This window comes from Suncus etruscus, chromosome 2 (assembly GCF_024139225.1).
Source record: "Suncus etruscus isolate mSunEtr1 chromosome 2, mSunEtr1.pri.cur, whole genome shotgun sequence".
Taxonomy (NCBI): Eukaryota; Metazoa; Chordata; class Mammalia; order Eulipotyphla; family Soricidae; genus Suncus; species Suncus etruscus.
The window spans coordinates 26,946,775-26,967,730 of record NC_064849.1 but is presented as its reverse complement, the minus strand read 5'-3'; the positions used below and the strand labels follow the sequence as shown (position 1 = coordinate 26,967,730).

Below are 20,956 nucleotides of genomic sequence, written 5' to 3'. Positions count from 1 at the left end.
CCCTCCTTCCAGAGCACATTATCATTAGTGTAGGGAGAGGTAGGGGGAAAGCCTGTTGACCCCTATAGAGTCCACCTAGACCGGCGCCCAGGGAAGGCCTGAAGTCCAGGGGAGAAAAACCCTATACCTGGCAAGAGCTGGTCTCCAGAATCAAGGAGGAAACCAGAAGCCAGATGTCTGCCTGCCCTCCTCCTCATGCACCTCCCCCCTGGAGTACGGAGGGAGTGGGGAAACCTGAGGACCACTAAGGGTCCACCTGAACCCACTTCTGGCCATGAGTTGGCACCCAGGGAAGGCCTGGAGTCAGGGGAAAAAGACAAGGACGGCTGGGGGCCTGCCAAGCCTCCCAGCACTCCCCAGGCTAGGGAGAAAGGCTCTGGTATGGGGCCTCCCCAAACCCCTGAAAAGGGAAATCAGCCCCCCCCCCCACCAACCTTGGTGGGTGCCCCGCCCTTTAGGGAAGTTGTCACTGCTTTGGCCCCACCCTTAAGGAAGTCGTCACTGCCTCGGCCCCACCTCTACCCCTACCTCACGAATCATTGGTGTTATCGTAGCGGAAGTCCAGCCCTCAAGGACTCTTCTTCCCCTCCCACTTCCCATCCTATATAAGGGGGTGATAAGGGACCCACGAGGTCTCTGGTCCCCTTTCTATTCTGGGGGAACTTTGACCCTGGCCATTTGACTGGTCAGTATTAAAGCACTTTTTCAAAGCATCTGCTGGAACTCATAAGCCTCTTCATTTCTCTGCGCCGGGCAGCAAAAATTAGGACTTCCGGACCTTTCACCCCATACCTGGCAAGAGCTGGTCTCCAGAATCAAAGAGGAAACCGGAAGCCAGATGTCTGCCTGCCCTCCTTCCCATGCACCTCCCCCCTGGAGTATAGAGGGAAGGGGGAAGCCTGAGGACCACTAAGAGTCCACCTGAACCCACTTCTGGCCATCTGAACTGGCACCCAGGGAAGGCCTAGAGTCAGGGGAAAAAGACAAGGATGGCTGGGGGTTCCTGGTGTCATCTAGAGGCCGGGCGGTGGCACTAGAGGTAAGGTGCCTGCTTTGCCTGCGCTAGCCTTGGATGGACCACGGTTCGATCCCCCGGCGTCCCATATGGTCCCCCAAGCCAGGAGCGACTTCTGAGCACATAGCCAGGAGTAACCCTTGAGCGTCACCAGGTGTGGCCCAAAAGCAAAAAACAAAAAAGTTTCTCATCTAAACTATGTAGCTCATCATTACGTTTGCTGAGGTGGTGTGTGTGTGTGTGTGTGTGTGTGTGTGTTTGTGTGTGTGTTGTTGTTGTGTTTATGTATATATACTGTCTAGCAACCAGCTGAGTTGTCCACTTTCCAACTTAGTCTAAAGCACTATTTATGTTTTCATGATTTCACATAGATCTGCAGCCATCAGAAAGCTCAGCTGGGCAGGAAGTTTACGATAAAGCACAGACATGATTGGGAGTGAGCACTGAATGTTGGAAGCTCAGCTTATCTGTCAAACCAGGAACTTGGCAGGCAGGATGGGCAGGTGTCTTTTTTTTTTCCCATAGAATCAGGAAGAAGCTACATGCATTTTTCTGATGAAGCCTCACAAAGCTGTGTCTCTTCTGCCTTATTCATTTAGTAAGCCCCTCAGTGTATTTCACATTAAACAGGATTGAATATAAGTTTCACCCTTCTATGCAGGGTGGAGGGTAGTGGTTGGAGGTGATATAGGAGGTTAGAGAAATATTTTAAGACCACCACACCCATCACACACAAACTTATGAGTCTGATATTATCAGACATGCAGAATAGAACCGAATGTTTTAGAAAAGGTGGAAACAATCCATTACATCCTTATCCTATATAACCTTTTCACTTACTCTATCTTCCCTTCTCTCCAAATGTTCCTTTTCAGTTCCTGGAAATCAGACCTTAACAACAGTCAAATGGTGAGAAAAGGCTGTATTTGACGTGCATGATGAAGGGATAGTCACTTGACATGTATAGGAACTGGGTTTGAAAGCTTTCCTGTTTTCAGTACGCATTCACAACTTGGAATCCATTCAAAAGATCTATAATTGAGGGCCAAAAAAAAAAAAAAGGTCACCTTTGATAATACAGGAAAAGTGAATTACGTTGTCTTAGACATAAAATCCCTCAAAATCTGGAGTCAAGAATTTTCACACAAGCCCAGAAGCTAACATATTTCTGTTTGGTCATATGCTTTTTCTCTTCCCTTCCTCTTTTTAATACCACACTGGCCTAATTCAGCCAGATGTTCTCATTTATTTATAGAAATTGTTCTCCAATTAGTTCCTGTAACGGTTCAAGCAAGCACACTTAACAGAAATTTCTACACATTCCCCTCATTTCACAGGCTCAAAGAAATGTATCTCTAGTGAAGGGATGGGTGTTGAAATATTCTATGACTGAAACTCAATCATGAGAAACTTTGAAATAATATATCTCATGGTGATTTAATTAAAATATTCCTTTAAAAAAAGAAATGTATCATGGTTTGTTCTCCCTCTGTTGAATAAATGGAGAGAAGCAAAGGGCTAAGTTCTTTTAGACTGGAGCAGGATGTAAGCAAGGACAACAGATGTAAAGAATATTCCTGGCATCAGTGGCTACTAGGGAGAACAGACCACAAGTCACAGGCTTTCCTGAGTGTGCCCTGGTTCATGCTATGAGTTCAAGCCTATGCTAAATCCACAAGGATGATATCACTTGCAGTGGCTAAAAAATAGTTTTCCTGTTTGTTCATTATTGCATTTGACTAAACTAATGGTCTAATCATATACATTTTTTGGTATATACTCAATCTAAAGTTACTGAACTAGAAGACTGTTTCTATTATATTGTACTTGCTTAACAAGTATATTAGATTTATTGGTTCTGAAATATTAGAATCATGTAACATGCCTGACATCATGGTAGAATTTATAGGCAGATACTGGCTATTCAAAAATGTTACAGATCAAGGCTAGAGAGATAGCATGAAGCTAGAGCATTCGCCTTGCATGCAGGACAGTGGTTAAAATCCTGACATCCCAAATGGTTCCCTGAGCCAGCCAGGAGCAATTTCTGAGCATAGAGCCAGGAGTGACCCCTAAGCGCTGCCGGATGTGACCTAAAAACCAAAAAAAAAAAAAAAGTTACAGATCATAAACCCTATGAGTAAGGCTATCATGTCTAGCTACCATGTTGTTGTTCTGGTCCCAATAAAGCTGCATTTCTTGGGGAAGAAGTGGAATGTATGTGTGTATGGGGGGAACTACATCTGGCTGTGCTCAGTTTATTCCTGGCTCTGTGACAGGGATTATATGGGGTGCTGGGGATTGATCCCAGTCAGCTGCAATGGATAGGAAGCATCCTACCCAGTGTACTATCTCTCTATCCCAATTGCCTTTATTAAAACAAAACAAAAAGTCTACTGTCATTCTGTTTTCTTAATCAACTGCTTATGAAGCTGAAAAATCTCTTTTCCCAGGGATTGAAACCACCCCACCCCATAACCCCATCCCTTTACCTATGTTTATTCACAAAACTAAGCTGGTGGGTGTTTTTCAGGCCTGGGCTTCCTTGAGCAGAGCTGGGACCCAGCTCTATGTACCTCCAGTTGGGTGCTGGTCCCTCTTGTCCTTGCACAACCACTCAGCACACATGTTGGCACAAAGAAGCACATGGTGGTCAGGTATGAGCTTTCAAGCCCACAGCCTACTGGTCTGCTCATCTATGTAATGGAAGGGGAGATACTGCCTCACAGAACTGTTGCTGGGGTTGAAGGGTATATATAATGCTGACAAAGTGCCAAAGAGATGAACACTGCTACCTTCCAGATGTGTACAGATCTAAGAAAATCAAAGTGAAATCAGGCAACAGAAACAAGCAAGGAATGTTTTATTGTACATATTTTCCAAAAGACACACACCAAAAATAACAGAAACCACAAATGGGTGCAAAGAACAAAGATTTTGAGCTCTCTGGGCTATGTGGGCACTTTGTCTTATAGAAACGGAGTTAGTACAAGACAAAAATGTACTATTCAGCATTGCCCATTCCTGCCCCCAAGTCAAGAAAGGCTATAGAGAAAACACTTTAAATGTGTTATTATAATATAAATTTGTTGCACAATTAAACTCCAACTTACTCCAAAGAGTCATTGTATAGGAAACTGCAGAAAATAGAGTAGGCATTCCATCACCTGCTCACAATTAACAATGAAGCAATAGACACTTGCATAAATAGGGTGTGCATTACTTTCTTGTTAACTTCACAAATTTATTAAGAAACAGATGGTTTCTCATGAATAGGTGGCTGTTTTCTCATATAAGCCTGGAGTTACCAGAATGGAAGTAGAAAATAATCTAATTTAAAAAAATGGGGTTTTAGAAATCATTTCCTTGGGTCTGAACCACTAAAGGTACTTAATTACTCAGGCAGGTTTCAACAATTAAAAAATATAGGTCTGAAAATGGAATTCAGCTGGAGGAAGAAGAAAGTGACTTTACAGAAATGTGGTTTTGTGACTTAGGCTGTGGGGCAGTACATGGGCACGGTTGACAGAAATGTACAATGTGATGGGAAAATGTGGTCAGGAGTTTGTTGCCACTTAATGCTACCAGGGTATTCCTAAACACTGGCACTAAATCAGGGCAACATGAAAACATTTTTGACATGAAGAATTGGCCCGTCTCTGATCTAGATCTAAAATAAAGTCTCCTTCTGGAATAGTCTTGTACTTCCTCATCTCTATTTGTACAAAGTGTGTAAGTGTTCGGGATAAAAACAAGCCAGTGAATTATTAAAGAATTATGGTTGTAAATGACCCGTTTCAGAGGAATGCAGTCTAAATAAGGCAATATAACCAGAAGCTTGCTGTTCTCTCCTTGTGTGCCCAAGAAGGAAAATTGGAAACATTAAGTTCTGCTCACCACTATAGACAGTATCACTAACCCTAGCTGCTGCCTGCATGGTGGCAAGACAAGGCAGCCTGTGTTTTAAAAAAGAAAAATGGTAACTGGCTCCAACAGAGGAAAATAAACGTGATATTCTTTTCCTTTTTTTTTTTGGTTTTTTGGGCCACACCCATTTGATGCTCAGGGGTTACTCCTGGCTAAGCGCTCAGAAATTGCCCCTGGCTTGGGGGGGACCATATGGGACGCCGGGGGAATCGAACCGTGGTCCTTCCTTGGCTAGCGCTTGCAAGGCAGACACCTTACCTCTAATGCCACCTCGCCGGCCTCTCTCTTTTTTTTTTTTTTTTTTTTTTTGGTTTTTGGGCCACACCCGGTAACGCTCAGGGGTTACTCCTGGCTATGCGCTCAGAAGTCGCTCCTGGCTTGGGGGACCATATGGGACACCGGGGGATCGAACCGCGGTCCGTCCAAGGCTAGCGCAGGCAAGGCAGGCACCTTACCTCTTGCGCCACCTCCCGGCCCCTCCGGCCTCTCTCTTTTCCTTTTCTAATAGCCAGCCTAATTCACCCCTAAACAAATGGCTCCTCTTTTTTTTTTTTTTTTTTTTTTGGTTTTTGGACCACACCCGTTTGATGCTCAGGGGTTACTCCTGGCTATGCGCTCAGAAATTGCCCCTGGCTTGGGGAGACCATATGGGATTCCGGGGGATAGAACCGTGGTCCGTCCTTATGCTAGCATTTGCAAGGCAGACACCTTACCTCTAGCGCCACCTTCCAAAATGGCTCCTCTTTAATTGACAGTAGATTAACCACAGAGGAGGCAGTTCTCTGTAGGCATTTGAATTTTTTTTTTTAATAGGGGCTCGAGCTAGAGTAAAGTGGATAGGGAGGCATTTGCTTTGCATCAGGTAGACCCAGCTTTAATCCTCAGCATTTCATATAGTCCCCGAACACCATCAGGAGTGATTTCTGAGTGTAGAAGTGAAGAGCCAAGATAAGAAGTCCCTGAGCATTGTTGGGTGTTGGCCCCAAAAAACAAACAAAAAATAAAATCCTTAGGAGCCATGCTGGATTCTTTCTCAGCAACTGGGTTTATTTATTCTGCATAGACTACCACAGACTTAAAAATAATTTTTTAGCAGTTAAAGAAAAATAGAATGAGTCCAGCTGACTTTGATATAATGAGAAATTAACTTTTATTGAAAAAATTATTTTTCTCTTTTCCTTTCAGAACAAAATAACATCTCCAGATTAGCACCTTGGTACAGGTTGAACCATTAACTGAACAAAAGCTGCCGTTTAAAAGTGATTTTTCTTCTCTTCTAGAATGTGTTAGTAATAGATGTTTTGCAAAGAGCATAAGAAAAGTTTTTAAAGAAAATGCCTTTCTTCATGAAATATACAGCATAGAAACTTTAAGAAGCAAATAGAACCCTGCAGTACCATCTCTGAAAGCAAGTTAACTGTTCATGTCATTCGCTCCTTCTCGATCATGATGGGTCTCAGCCCCTTTCCTTATTATTTGTGTCACTTGGCCATTGTAACTGCCAGTGATCAAAAGTTTTCATCCTTATCAATTATTGTTTAAAAAAAAAAACAAAATAAAACCTAACAGGGGCCAGAGTGATAGTACAATAGGTAGGGTGCTTGCTTTGCACTCTGCTGACCTGGGTTTGCTGCCCGGTATCCCATATAGGATCTTCGAGCATTGCCAGGAGTTATTCCTGAGTGCAGAGCCAGGAGTAAGTCCTGAATACTGCTGCATGTGCTCCCCCTCCCCCCGAAAAAAAAGGAAAAAAAAACGCAATTTAGTGTCTTGCTTCTATTATATAGAACTGTTATGTGGTCTCAGTGGCTGGCAGCAGCAAGAGGTAAAAAGCAGTGGTGAGTTCTCAATCAGTATCTGTTAATAAGACTAAGAAAATCACTGTTGCTAACTATTTTAAGTTTGCCCTTAATAAAAGCAGGCCCCTCACTTCTATAGCCCCAAAGGATACACAGATATGTACCATTATTAACAACAAATATTTGAATATTGAAAGAAATGTCTCCCTGTTCTTGTCTCTTCTGAAATCCTGGGACTAGCTGTTCACACGTCTTCAAAATGCACTGGAGGATAATAGATTTTGCTGGCTGCTGAGAAAGCTGTTTCCAAATTCGGAATGACCATGGCGGGGTTGGTTCAAGATCCCTGCCCTGGGCTTCCCAAATTCCTTTTCCCAAACCTTAGCAACTGGAGCCGTCGCTAAAAATCAACATCATTTGAAGCGCCTTGGAGGTCTTCTCTGAGGTGGATAATAAACTGCCACAGTATTGAAGGTTGTACCCCTGGGGGGCCACTTGAGCGAATGGCCCATGTCTCAGTTCTGCTCACCCTTCACCAACTGCAGCAAGACAAGCTCAGGCAGCCAAAGTCTCCCCACCTTTGGCTTCCAGTCCCATGGAAACATTCTGGGCGGGGCAAAAGAGGGCCAGCTACAGTGAACCATGTGCTGCCATCATTCACTCAGTGGCCAGTCTGAGGCAGGACAGTACGAAACCAACAGGCATGGAGAACACATGGCGAAGAGGAACATCTTCCGGTGTGCCAGAAGAGGGCTCTGGGGTCTTGTGTCCCTAGTACACCCCTCAAAAACAAGAAAAAGAGGACAAGTCCTTAACCCCCCTAATTCCTTCTTCAACAACTGAGTGCTGCAGGGGAGGCCTCTGTGAGGTGGGGGACCCCAGCCCATCTGCAAGTGAAAAGTGTGTGCATACTCAGAAATACTCTGACAACAGTTCCAGCATCCACTGTTGGGGTTCAGTGCAGTTTCCACTAAGGTGCTTGTTTGCCAGATCCTTTTCTAGCATGCACAAGCTCTCCATCGATGAGGAACAATTGCTGGGGAATATGAGGAAAATATGCTGCCCCTCAGGAAACCAGCAGAGTGAACTGGCTTCAGCCAGGGCCCCTCACACACCTGGACACCTGGACATTATTTTTCTTTAAAGAAAATAAAAGATAAACAAAAAAAATACAATAACAACAACAAAAAACCTCGCCAATTGGTTTGATTTGGTTTTAGTGGCTACTATGCATGTGTAGCTTCCGCACAAGAGCAGGTAATCGGTGGCCGGGTCAGTGTGGAGAGAAACTGGTGGCCAGGCTGCGACCCACCACAGGCGTCATGTCCCAGATCTGCAAGACAAATGAGAGGCAAGAAGTAGTACTGGCAGCAAGGCCTCCATGGCAGGACAAACAAAAACAGCAACCATGAGATGAATTCTGGAAGGCAGGGGACACAGGGATTCTGGGAGTTCTGGAATCTACCGGGGTCCACTTAGCTCAAAGCCTCCTTTGAGGTTCATCAAGAAATCAAATTACAGAGTTCACTAAAGTGTGACCCTTGGGTTTGGGGGATTTGAGTTTGGAAGTGGGAAAGAGATAACACATTGGTCTGGATTTGGGGTACTTCCAGCTTAAGAGAGCATATGGCTTCAGGGATCTGGTCCCATGACAAAATGAAGTCCTATCCTGACACCTAAAAATCACATCGTCGGGACCGGAGAGATAGCATGGAGGTAAGGCGTTTGCCTTTCATGCAGGACAGTGGTTCGAATCCTGGCATCCCATATGGACCCCTGTGCCTGCCAGGGGTGATTTCTGAGCATAGAGCCAGGAGTAACCCCTGAGTGCTGCCAGGTGTGACCCAAAAACCAAGAAAAATAAAACAAAAACAAAAAAAATCACATTGTCAAGATCAGTCATATATAGATACACACACACACACACACACACACACACACACACACACACACACACACACACACACACACACACACACACACTGGGGAAAAGTGCCCAGTTTGTTCTGGAAACACATTCACAGCTCAAGCATGGTGTTAAAATAGTGTTAAACAGCTACTCCGCATTTCCATGCACAGGGAGAGACTGAAAAGCTGTGTGGTTCTTTCTTACAACCACAAAGCCTTCTGCTCAGAGGAGTGGATAATCCTGGAAGGAGACATGCTTGGGCCTGGAGAACATGAAAAGAAAGATGGCCACAGTGGCCACAGTGGCTCCGGGCTTGCCCTCATGACAGAGTGTCCTACAGCTCCAGCACCAAAATGAGCTGCTGTGGCAGGGAAAAACACAGGAGAAAAAAGTTTGTCCCTTAGGGTCAGAGAGAAAGATTGTTCCGGAAACACCAGACACTGCTCAGACAGCAAGTAAACTTGAGTGATAAATGGGGCAACGAGGCAGGTACCTTCACCATGCGGTCAGTCCCACAGGTCACCATTAGGCCCCTGGCCACATCCATGGACATGTGGGTGATGTTGTGTTTTCCTTCATGAAAAGTGGCCAGCGAAGTCCGGCTGGAAGAAAGAGAGTGAGTGAGACAGGCTTGCTAGCCATACCATGCAGCAATCCGTCTGGTAACATCTAAGGAATAAACTCAGTGCTGACAATTTATACCAAACAATGATACTAGGTTCTTCAAAGGGCCTTTAACAGCCCAAAATGTCAGAGAGCAGAGGAGTGACAAGAATGCTAGAGAAGAGGCCAGAGTGATATAGCACAGTGGGTAGGAGCTTGCTTCACACAAAGCCAAGCTAAATTCAATCCTTGGCATCCCATAGGATCGATCTCTTGAACCATGCCAGGAGTAACTCCTGAGTGCAGTGCCAGGTGTGGCCCCCACAAACCAAAACAAACCAAACAAGAAACATAAAATGCTAGAGGAGTTAGTGGCCTGATACTCCCCCATCACAACTCTGCTCTTCTCAGTGGGAGGCTGACATAGCCTAGACTTTGTGAAACAGGAACATCTAATACAGAGAAGGAAATGCCACCATGTTCAGGTAACAGTTCTAAGAGCACCATTGTCCCCCAGCTCATCGGCCCATACTGAAGTCTCCCCATCACAGTCAGAGATGACCACCCAAGGGACAGGGAAATGGGCCTGGCCTGAGAGACTGTGCCTGAGCTGAATCTAGGGACAGTCTGACTCTCACACCAGTGGGGCCTGAAGGACACATGGCAGGGAAACACTCTGTGACAGACACAACAATGGTCTCTAGGATTTTCCCAGGAATTGAATTTACTCCGCAGGACTCAGGAAGGCCTAGCTGCAACAGTAGGTTTGGTCTCAGACCCACCCAGCCTTGTGGGTACTGAGAGGAGCCCCAAAAGCAGAAGCGTCAAGACTGAGAAAGGGCTTGGGATGGGGAAGGGGGCCAGCAAACCTGGGGCCACTTTAGGTGCTTCCCCCACCAGGGCCAGACAACACTCACTCCTCGTCTCTTGATGGAGTCGTAGCAGGAATCACACATTCGGACCTGGACTCGAAGCCCCATGATGGGGTAGCTGGAGCGTTTGCTGCTGCATTTGCCACAACACGGCCTGCCCACACTTCCTGCAGTGGTGCTGGGCACCGGGGAGAGAGGGATGGCATCTAGCTGGGCTTTCAGACATAGGGTGTCCCTTCAAAGCAGGGTCAGAAAGGTTGGAGAGACCCAAGACCAGCCCCCAATAGACATACAGAGGGTTCCCACTCCAGCCACAGGTTGCCCAACAAGCTGGCTTTAACTGCTTACTTTTCTTTTCTACTAAACTATCTAGGATACCATTGGATATTATTAATACCAAGTTCAATCTCTTTCCATATCAGAGAAAATTCTGACACAAAGGGTTTTGGTTTGTTTGCTAGTTTTGTTTTGATTTGGTTTTGGGGCCACACCCAAAAATTATTCCCGAATTACCCTGAGTTACCCCAGATTTACTTCTGACTCAGCACCCAGGGATCACTTCTTGCAGTGCTCAGGAAACCATATGGGATGCCAGGAATCGTATTCTGATATGCAATTCAGAATGCAAAATTCTGCATGCAAGAAAGTGTCCTACCTGCTATACTATCTCACAGATCCCTGAAATAAAGTTTTAAAAGCAATAGGTATCATTAAAAAGCATATTAATAGGGACCAGAGATATAGTACAGAAAGTAGAGTGTTGGCCAACCTAAGTTGACACCCTGGCATCCCTTATCATTCCATGAGCCCACGATGAGTAATCCCCTGGGTGATGAGCCAGAGAATGTCCTGGGGCATTGCTTGCTGTGGCCCCAAACAAAACAAATAAACAAAAAAACAAGAATGTTCTAGAGACTCCAATTACTACTCCTGTTTATAAGCATATTCTTTTACTTTTTTCCTTTCTTCTCCTAGATAGCTCAGAAGAGTAGTACTGGTTGTTTCATGTTTCCTCAGTGGTTCCTCAAACTATGGCCCTCGGGCCACATATTGTATTTGTATCTGTTTTGTTTCTTCATTGCAAAATAAGATATATTCAGTGTGCATAAGAATTCCGTTCATAAGTTTTGTTTTTACTATAGTCAGACCCCTCCAATGGTCTGAGGGACAGTGAACTGGCCCCCTGTTTAAAAAGTTTGAGGACCCCTGCTAGAAGTAGAGATGACAATGATGGGGGGGGCCCCAGCAGGTATCACCATATCACCACACATAAAACCCTGCCTGCTATGAGCGCTCTCTCTCTCCTTCCCCCTCCCCTCTCTCTCTTCCCTCCCCTCCCCCATTTCCGCTACTTACCCTGTCTTAATCCCAGAGTCTTTGTGTCCCACATCTGCTTTATGTTCCCAGAAAAAAGGCTGTTCACATTTCTGACATGAATCACTTTCCAGCCACTGAGGAGCCTGGGGAGGAGAAAACCCATGTTTGCATCAAGCACCTGGCCCATTTCTGCAGCTGTTTTCAGAAACTGATTTGGCAGGCTGAGGCTCTTGCTGTGGTTATTCTTTCAGGAGTTGCTCGACATACTCCAGCTTTGCTTTAAAAAAAAAAAGAAAACAACCCTTTTCTTCTCCAAATGACCTTAAATAGCACATTTATTTTCAATTGTTTTTATACAATTTTATGTGTGTTCACAGACATGTTCATATGCACAAGATTCTCATGGGGGGGTTGGCTGCGGGCCACAGCCAGTGATGCTCAGGGGTTACTCCTCGCTCTACACTCGGGAATTCTACTAGTGGGTGCCTCGGGGAACCATATGGGATACTGAAGATCAAATAAGGGTTGGTCTCATGCAAAGCAAACACCCTACCTGCTGTACTGCTCTAGCTCCTTATGTTTCTGTTTTGAGGCATTCTGATAGCTTTGGCAATACTTCATGGGATTATTCCAAAAAAGTTTTTTTGTTTGTTTGTTTGTCTTGGGCCACACCTGGTGGTGTTCGGGGGTTACTCCTGGCTGTGAGCTCAGAAATTGCTCCTAGTTTGAAGACCATATTGGACGCTGGGGGATCGAACCATGGCCCATCCTAGGCTAGCACGTGCAAAGCAGATGCCTTACTGCTTGCGCCATCGCTCCAGCACCCCAAAAGTCCTTTTAATGTTTCTTTGGTCTGGGGATCACACCCTGTATTGCATAGGGCTTTCTCCTGACTCTGTGCTCAGGGAACTAAATGGTTTGCTATAAATTCAAGCCTGGGTTGAGAGTGTACAAGACAAGAGTTTTGTACTATGTATCCAGCCCAGGGTTATTCTATTTTTAACCTATAGCTAGAAGGGAATAACAGAATGGTCACTGTAAACACTGAGGGTTGTCTTAAGATTTCTCTTTGGGGGGGGTGGTGGTGGAATTGTTTGCTATCTGTATCCAGGTGAGTAAAATTCCATTTTGGAGAATCTGCTAAACTCACTTGGGCTGAAAAGGTACCAGCAAGAGAGTGATGGGGGTGATGGGTGGGCACCAGTCATAGTGGCCTCTGCTCCTGTCCCTCTCAAAAAAGGGAATATTTCCTGTGATATCATTCTAGCACATTTCTCTCTCATCTGACCTCCCCAAACATCAATATGTTATCCACTGGTCTCCTTCATCTCTGTATTTGTATGGCCTGTCAGGCTGGGGTGAGGATTCATGGCAAGAGAGAGAAAGCAGGGACAAACACCTCCTGTGATATTTGGGAGGACACACAGCATTCTCCTACATACTACATACATATTACACACAGAGAGAGACACTACCGTACAGTCATGTGTCATTCGAACAGCACACATTCAGTCACAACATGTCCTAATGGACACATCCATTCAAGTCTATGCTCTATATGCAAGGAGTTGATCCATGAGCCATGTATATGTCTCCACAGTAGAGAAAATTTAACAAATCACTACCAAGAGCCTGGTCTGGGGCCTGGTAAATCAGGCCAGGCAATGGGCAAAGGTTTTGATGGTTTGCTTTGATTCACTTTCACCATAACTCCAGGAGATCCTGCCCAATTCTAGCCCCTGAGAGTACAAAGACCACATGGCTTGGAGGTGGAGGCAATTGCCTGAGGTTGGTCCAGAGATGGAGTTGCAGGAATAGTCGGGTCCTGTACCTGATCACTCTGCTGAGTATATAGCAGGCTCTGCACAAAGGCCTATTCCTTTGGAACCAAAGTGACAGTACAGGGGAAGTACATTTGCCTTGCACAGGGCCAACCTGGCTTTGAGCCCCAGCATCCTATGTGGTCTCCTGAGCCTGCAAGAAGTCCTGAGTGTAAAGATAAGAGTAAATTCTGAGCATCCCTGGGTGTGGCCCAAAATCAAACAAGCAAACAATAAAACAAAACAAACTAAAAGGCCTACTCCCTTCCACATGAAGGTTCCCTAACCATGGTTCTTGGTTATAACAACCATGAATGCCCTAAAAGCTCTTACTCTTGGAAAAAACATCAAGTGTCCAAGAGTATAAGAAACAATATGACTTTGCTAAGCTAGAGGGTAGAGAGTCACAAAAGGAAAGAGTTATCCTTAAAAGAATAGAAATAACTTAAAAAAAAAGATTAGAAATAAGCAAGCCCTAGGGCGGGGGACACTTTCTTATCCCCATTTTTCCCCTGATGTTCTGGGTTTCACCCAGCAATGCTCAGGGGTCACTCATGGCAGTACTTGAGGGACAATATGGAGTGCCAGGGGGGCTGAACCCAAGTTAGCTGAGTGTAAACTAGACTATCTCTCTGACCCCCCTTTCCATATCTTATTTATAACTTGGCTCCTATTTAATACTAGGATTGTTGTGCTGGAAATGAATGAACCATTCAATGAATTAAATGCTCATTCTCTAAGGAGAAAAAGCTCTCTGGGTGGAGAGCCATAAAAGAGAACAATAATGTTCACATATTTAGTTTCACTGCTATTTCTACATCTTGTTCCACTGACTTAGCTAACCAGGCAGGTTAACTTAACAGGCAGGTTGATGAGAACCAAGCTCTCCCTTGTGCATGGCCATGCTCCTCTTCACTGCTGCACACACTGTTACATGCTCTGTTATCTGCCTCTTCCTGAGATGCTTCATTCTGATTATTACTTGCTCATTTGTATCTCATGCTTACCTCCAAAAAGGAAGTCGCTGAGTAGGATTGAGCAGAGCAGCAAATTTGCACCTAACCTGTCCATGTGGTGGGGAATATCACCACGCATTGGAAACTGCTCCAGGGGACTTAAGAAGAAGTTCCAGGCCCACGTTGTGACGTTAAAGAATCAAGGGTGAATCCTCTCTGTCCACACCATGAAAGTCCTACAAATCATGCAAAACTCTAACACAAGGTACGGAATCTCCGGTATTACTTTCTCACTCCTTTAATTCCGCTGGCAAAACAAACAAAACTTACTGTCAAAACAGTATGTCTTTTATTTGCTCACTTGCTTTCTTACCAATGCTGACTAACCATGGAAACAAATGTTGCATAAATTAAGTCAAATGTGCATCCCAGCCAGGATGCACATGGTCTGGGGAAATTGTCCACAAATAACTAACAGGAAGAAAGAACTCTCCACACAGGAAGCACCTTGAATGATAAGCCTCTTTCTTCCCTACAAGTAGAAATGAACTCCACAATCACTCTCCTCTTAAAAGCAGAATCCTGCTATTTTTTTTCTCCGAAGAATGAGTAAAAGGTAAGAATAGTAGATAAGGGGCTGGAGAGAAAGTACAGAGGGCAAGATGCTTGCCTGGCATGTGGCTGACCTGACCCTGCTTTGTATCTTGGGTACTATATATGATCCCCCAAGCTCTCCAGGGATTTCTCCTGTTCATAGGGATAGGGATATAGGATAGCTCATGAGCATTGCTGAGTATGGCCCCCAAACCATACAAACACACTGCAAAAAAAACAAACAAACAAACAAGCAAACAAAAACCAAGTGTGTAGCTCATGTGGCAGAGCCAGAGCACATGTCTTGCATAGGTGAGACTTAGGTTTGATCCTCCATGTCACGTGATCATACAAAGGCATTGACAGGTGTATTTAGAGTGATTAAAATAAAAATAAATGCATCCCCAAAATGGATTGAATCCAAAGTGATGCTACAGTAGCTTTGAGACCCAATGGCAACATACCCCAGACTCCAGGTATCAGTCATACCAAGTTTTCTTCCAATTTCCATTTTCTCCCCAAAAGGAAACCAAACCATATATGCTAGCAGTTATTGAAACTAATGCATCAATATAAAATAACAGGTAAACCTTTGGCAAGATTGTATCACCTATTCTGTAATACATTACAGCATTATACATTCTGAAATATAACAAGAGATCCAAATGATTATTAGAAAATTCAAAAAGAGGATTTTAAAAATTCTGAGTAACTATGACATTGAGATTTCCCCCATGTAACCTGACTCATAGATCAAAAGAGCAATGGGAATTTCCCCATAGCATCATATTCTTCTTAAGCCGGCTTCCTTCTCTCATAATAAGCTTCCTGCCTGCATGAGTCTATGGAACAAATGTGGGAGATAGAAGTGTTGGGAATGAGTAGCATCACTAATAAAACAGACTGAACTCTGAGGTACACCAACAAGGGGAAGTAAGAGGTTTATTTGGCAATATTCAGACTCACAAGAAATACCAGGCCACACAGATCAGCCCTGAGCAGTGGCCAGAGGGAGTCATATTGGTGTCGACAGCAAGGTCACAGCACTTTGATCAATCCAGATGATGAAGGACAGAGCCCTTCACGCATGGCATGCTATTGTGCCTGACAGCCACACTCAAGGCAAGATCAGTGAGCAACATGTTCAGATATTCACCCATGCTTCTGGATATCATGATGGCTTAGGAGTTGCTCAACCTGTGCTTCTGGAGTTAACACTCATCACCACATTCCACAAGCTCTAGAATCAGCTCTTTAGTCTCCCCGTGGGAAACCTGGGATTGGTCTGACCTGTCCCAGTATGGAAATCATTTGGCATCTATAAAAATGCCCCTACTGTGGCTTCTGAGAGCTGTTTTCAACCATCTGTCAGAATTAAAACATTGAGAGCTGACACAGTGACAGTGCCAAGATGGCCATTTAGCATCATTTAAAAGAGAAAGGAAAAAATAAGATGGAAAGATTTTTTTTATTTAAACAACTTTATTACATACATGATTGTGTTTGGGTTTCAGTCATGTAAAGAACACCACCCATCACCAGTGCAACATTCCCATCACCAATGTTCCAAATCTTCCTCCTCCCCACCCAACCCCCGCCTTTACTCTAGATAAGCTTTCTATTTCCCTCTTACATTCTCATTATTAGGATAGCTCAAAACGTAGTTATTTCTCTAACAAAACTCATCCCTGTTTGTGGTGAGCTTCATGAAGTGAGCTGTAACTTCCAGCTCTTTTCTCTTTTGTGTCTGAAAATTATTATTGCAAGAATGTCTTTCATTTTTCTTAAAACCCATAGATGAGTGAGACCATTCTGCATCTTTCTCTCTCTCTCTCTGACTTATTTCACTCAGCATAATAGATTCCATGTACATCCATGTATAGGAAAATTTCATGACTTCATCTCTCCTGACAGCTGCATAATATTCCATTGTGTATATGCACCACAGTTTCTTTAGCCATTCATCTGTTGAAGAGTATCTTGGCTGTTTCCAGAGTCTTGCTATGGTAAATAGTGCTGCAATGAATACAGGTGTAAGGAAGGGATTTTTGTATTGTATTTTTGTGTTTCTCGGGTATATTCCTAGGATTGGTATAGCTGGGTCGTATGGGAGCTCAATTTCCAGTTTTTGGAGGAATCTCCATATTGCTTTCCATAAAGGTTGAACCAGACGGCATTCCCACCAGCAGTGGATAAGAGTTCTTTTCTCTCCACATCCCCACCAACACTGCTTGTTCTCATTCTTTGTGATGTGTGCCAATCTCTGCGGTGTGAGGTGGTACCTCATAATTGTTTTGATTTGCATGTCCCTGATGATTACTGATGTGGAGCATTTTTTCATGTGCCTTTTGGCCATCTGTATTTCTTCTTTGTCAAAGTGTCTGTTCATTTCTTCTCCCCATTTTTTGATGGGATTAGATGATTTTTCTTGTAAATTTCTGTCAGTGCCTTGTATATTTTGGAGATTAGCCCCTTGTCTGAATGGTGAATAGTTTCTCCCACTCAGTGGGGGGCTCTTGTAACCTGGGCGCTATTTCTTTTGAGGTGCAGAAGCTTCTCAGCTTAATATATTCCCATCTGTTAATCTCTGCTTTCACTTGCTTGGAGAGTGAAGTTTCCTCTTTGAAGATGCCTTTAGTCTCAATGTCCTGGAGTGTTTTACCTACGTGTTGTTCTATGTATCTTATGGTTTCAGGTCTGATATCGAGGCCTTTCATCCATTTGGATTTAACCTTCGTACATGATGATAGCTGGGGGTCTAAGTTCAATTTTTTGCAAGTGGCTAGCCAGTTTTGCCAACACCACTTGTTGAAGAGGCTTTCCCTGCTCTATTTAGGATTTCCTGCTCCTTTAAAAAAATTAGGTGATTGTATGTCTGGGGAACATTCTCTGAGTATTCAAGCCTATTCCACTGATCTGAGGGCCTGTCTTTATTCCAATACCATGCTGTTTAGATAACTATTGCTTTGTAATACAGTTTAAAGTTGGGGAAAGTAATTCCTCCCATATTCTTTTTCCCAATGATTGCTTTAGCTATTCTAGGGTATTTCAAAAGTGCCTGATCCACTTCTTTGAAGAATGTCATGGGTATCTTTAGAGAGATCACATTAAATCTGTACAATGCTTTGGGGAGTATTGCCATTTTGATGATGTTAATCCTGCCAATCCATGAGCAGGGTATATGCTTCCATTTCCGCGTGTCCTCTCTTATTTCTTAGAGCAGAGTTTTATAGTTTTCTTTGTATAGGTCCTTCACATTTTTAGTCAAGTTGATTCCAAGATATTTGAGTTTGTGTGGCACTATTGTGAATGGGGTTGTTTTCTTAATGTCCATTTCTTCCTTATTACTATTGGTGTATAGAAAGGCCATTGATTTTTTTTGTGTTAATTTTGTAGCCTGCCACCTTGCTATATTAGTCTATTGTTTCTAGAAGCTTTTTCATAGAGACTTTAGGGTTTTCTAGGTAGAGTATCATGTCATCTGCAAACAGCAAGAGTTTGACTTTTTCCTTTCCTATCTGGATTCCCTTGATATCTTTTTCTTGCCTAATTGCTATAGCAAGTACTTCCGGTGCTATGTTGAATAGGAGTAGTGAGAGAGGACAGCCTTGTCTTGTGCCAGAATTTAGAGGAAAGGCTTTCAGTTTTTCTCCATTGAGGACAATATTTGCCTCTGGCTTGTGGTAGATGGCCTTAACTGAGATTTCTTAATATATATATATTTGCTTTGTTTCCATTATTTTTGGGGACACCTCCAATGTGCTCAGGGGTTACTCCTGGAATTGCACTCAGAAATTACTCCTGGCAGGCTCAGGGAACCTGAGATGCTGGATATCAAGCAAACAAAAGCTGGGTGCATGCAAAGGTAAGCACCCTCCCCACTGTACTCCAACTCTAGAGAGATTGTTTAGACAATATTTGTCATCTTAATTTAAAAAAATGCTAGAAGAGTGATGCAGTCACAGTGACAAGGTGCTTGTCTTGCACTTGGCCAACCAGGTTTAATCCCCAACACCCCATATGGTTCCCCAAGTCACACCAGGAGTGAAGCTTGAATACCACCAAGTTGGCCCCAACACTCCTTTACACCTCCCCCAAATATAAGTCCTCTCATTCAACTATTTCACTTTATGAAAGATAAAACTGAGATTTGGGTATCAAGGCACTTCTCTAAATAAACAAGATCTCACAACCAGTTCATGACCCCAACACCACAGAAACCAGGTGTTCGGGAAACTGAGACTGACAACAACTGACTGGCAGAAATTCAGAGGAAAATGAAAACAGAGAAGTGGAGCTCAATTTCCCTGCAACACTGTCAGACCCAACAATCCCTTGCTACATCTCCAGAGGGACTTCAGAGCTGCTTACAAGAGGTGACCTCAAAAATATCCTGGGTATCCTCCTGCTGCACTTCTGAAGCCGGACACAAGCACCTAAGGTCTGGGGCTGGGAGGGATGGTCTGTTTCAAGAACAGGGACAGCTGAGCAGGACTGCAGCCTCAGCAGAGGGCCTTGAGCATAAATGAGGACTGCAGGCACATGTGGGGATTCTCAGCCTGCAGCCCAGCATGCTGATTCCACTTACCTCCTCTCTGTTCACGTCCATGTTCCACACAGCAATGCCCCCATCTGAGGAACAGGAGACGAGTTGCCTTGTAAGCTGGAGGTAGCACAGGGACTGGACCCGGTCACTGCAAATGACAGTCAGAAGTGAAGTAAAGAGAAAGATGTGACATTCACTTAGGCTCCAATCTCAGCCCTTGGCACTGACTGATGTATGGGACTGAAGGTTCTAAGGCGAACTTTCCCTGCATTGCTTTTGAGTTTTATTTTGGTTTGGGGGCCATACTTGGCGATGCTCAGGGGTTACTCCTGGCTCTGTACTCAAGAATTACTCCAGACAATGCTCAGAGAACCATATGAGATGCCAGGGATCAAAGCCAGGTCAGCTGGAGCCGGAGAGATAGCATGGAGGTAAGGTGTTTGCCTTGCATGCAGGACAGTGGTTCGAATCCCGGTATCCAGTATGGCTCCCCGAGCCTGCCAGGAGCAATTTCTGAGTGTGGAGCCAATAATAATCCCTGAGCGCTGCCGGGTGTGACCCAAAACCAAACCCAAGTCAGCCACATGTAAAGCAAATACCCTACCTACTGTACTATAACTTGGGCCCCTCAATGACAGTTGTTTTATTTAATTTTCTGGTGTGTATGTTTTGGGGTTACACCCAGTGGTGCTCAGGGCTTATTCTTGCCTCTATGTTCAGGGATCACTCCTGATGGACTCAGAGGGCCATATAGGTTGTTGGAGATAAAACATGGGTCAGCCGCATGCAAAACAAATGTCCTTCAGACTGTACTATCACTCCAGTCACCTCAAATCAGCCCTGAAGTGACTCGGGCTTTCTGAATTAATCCCCGGCTAGGATTTTCAGGTTTAGAAGCACCACATTTACTACCTGTTTCAGAAACAAAAGCTTAGAGGTAAAATAACACATAAAACATAACACATAAAACAAGTCACCGAGCCCTGCTGAGACCAGTGACATCCATGTGTACACATTCACTCACACACACACACACACACACACACACACACACACACACACACACACACACACACACACACACACACACACACACACACACACACACACACACACACACTGATGATACAGAAAATCCACCCTCTCCCTGCCCCTGTAGACAAAGTCTCCTGGCATCTAGGCTTGTAGGAAGGTGCTTTCCCTTGACTTTGGTGGGACCAGAAATATCTGTAACCTGATCTACAAGAAGGAAAGAAGGATGAGAGAAGAAGAGACCACAAGAAAAAGGAGAGAGGTGGGGATGAGGGAGGGGAAGGGGTGAGAAAGGAAAGAGAAGGGAGAAAGAGGAGGGAAGAGAGGAAAGAGAGAAAGAGTACAGCTGGGAAGGTGCTGATCTTGCAGGCAGATGACCCAGGTTTGACCCCTGGTAACCTGGATGGTCCCCTGAGCACCACCAGGAGTGATTCCTGAGGTTAGAGCTGGGAGTCAGTCCTGAGTATGTGGCAACAAAACAAAACAAGGAACACTCACCACCACAAGGAGGGAACCTGACCCTTACCATGTTTGTCCAATAGTGTTTCTCCATGACAAAACACACC

At 44.4% G+C, this 20,956-nt stretch overlaps 1 protein-coding gene across 1 annotated transcript in view; it reads right to left on the bottom strand.

The window, feature by feature from the left end:
• Positions 1-7,573: 7,573 nt before the first annotated feature.
• WDFY1 (WD repeat and FYVE domain containing 1) overlaps positions 7,574-20,956 on the bottom strand; it is a 58,354-nt gene continuing 44,971 nt past the window's right edge. The window contains 8 exon segments of the mRNA XM_049768174.1: positions 7,574-8,074; positions 9,144-9,252; positions 10,171-10,178; positions 10,180-10,272; positions 10,274-10,306; positions 11,486-11,527; positions 11,529-11,585; positions 19,401-19,506. Coding sequence (XP_049624131.1) covers positions 8,015-8,074; positions 9,144-9,252; positions 10,171-10,178; positions 10,180-10,272; positions 10,274-10,306; positions 11,486-11,527; positions 11,529-11,585; positions 19,401-19,506 — 508 coding nt within the window. The 3' untranslated portion in view covers positions 7,574-8,014.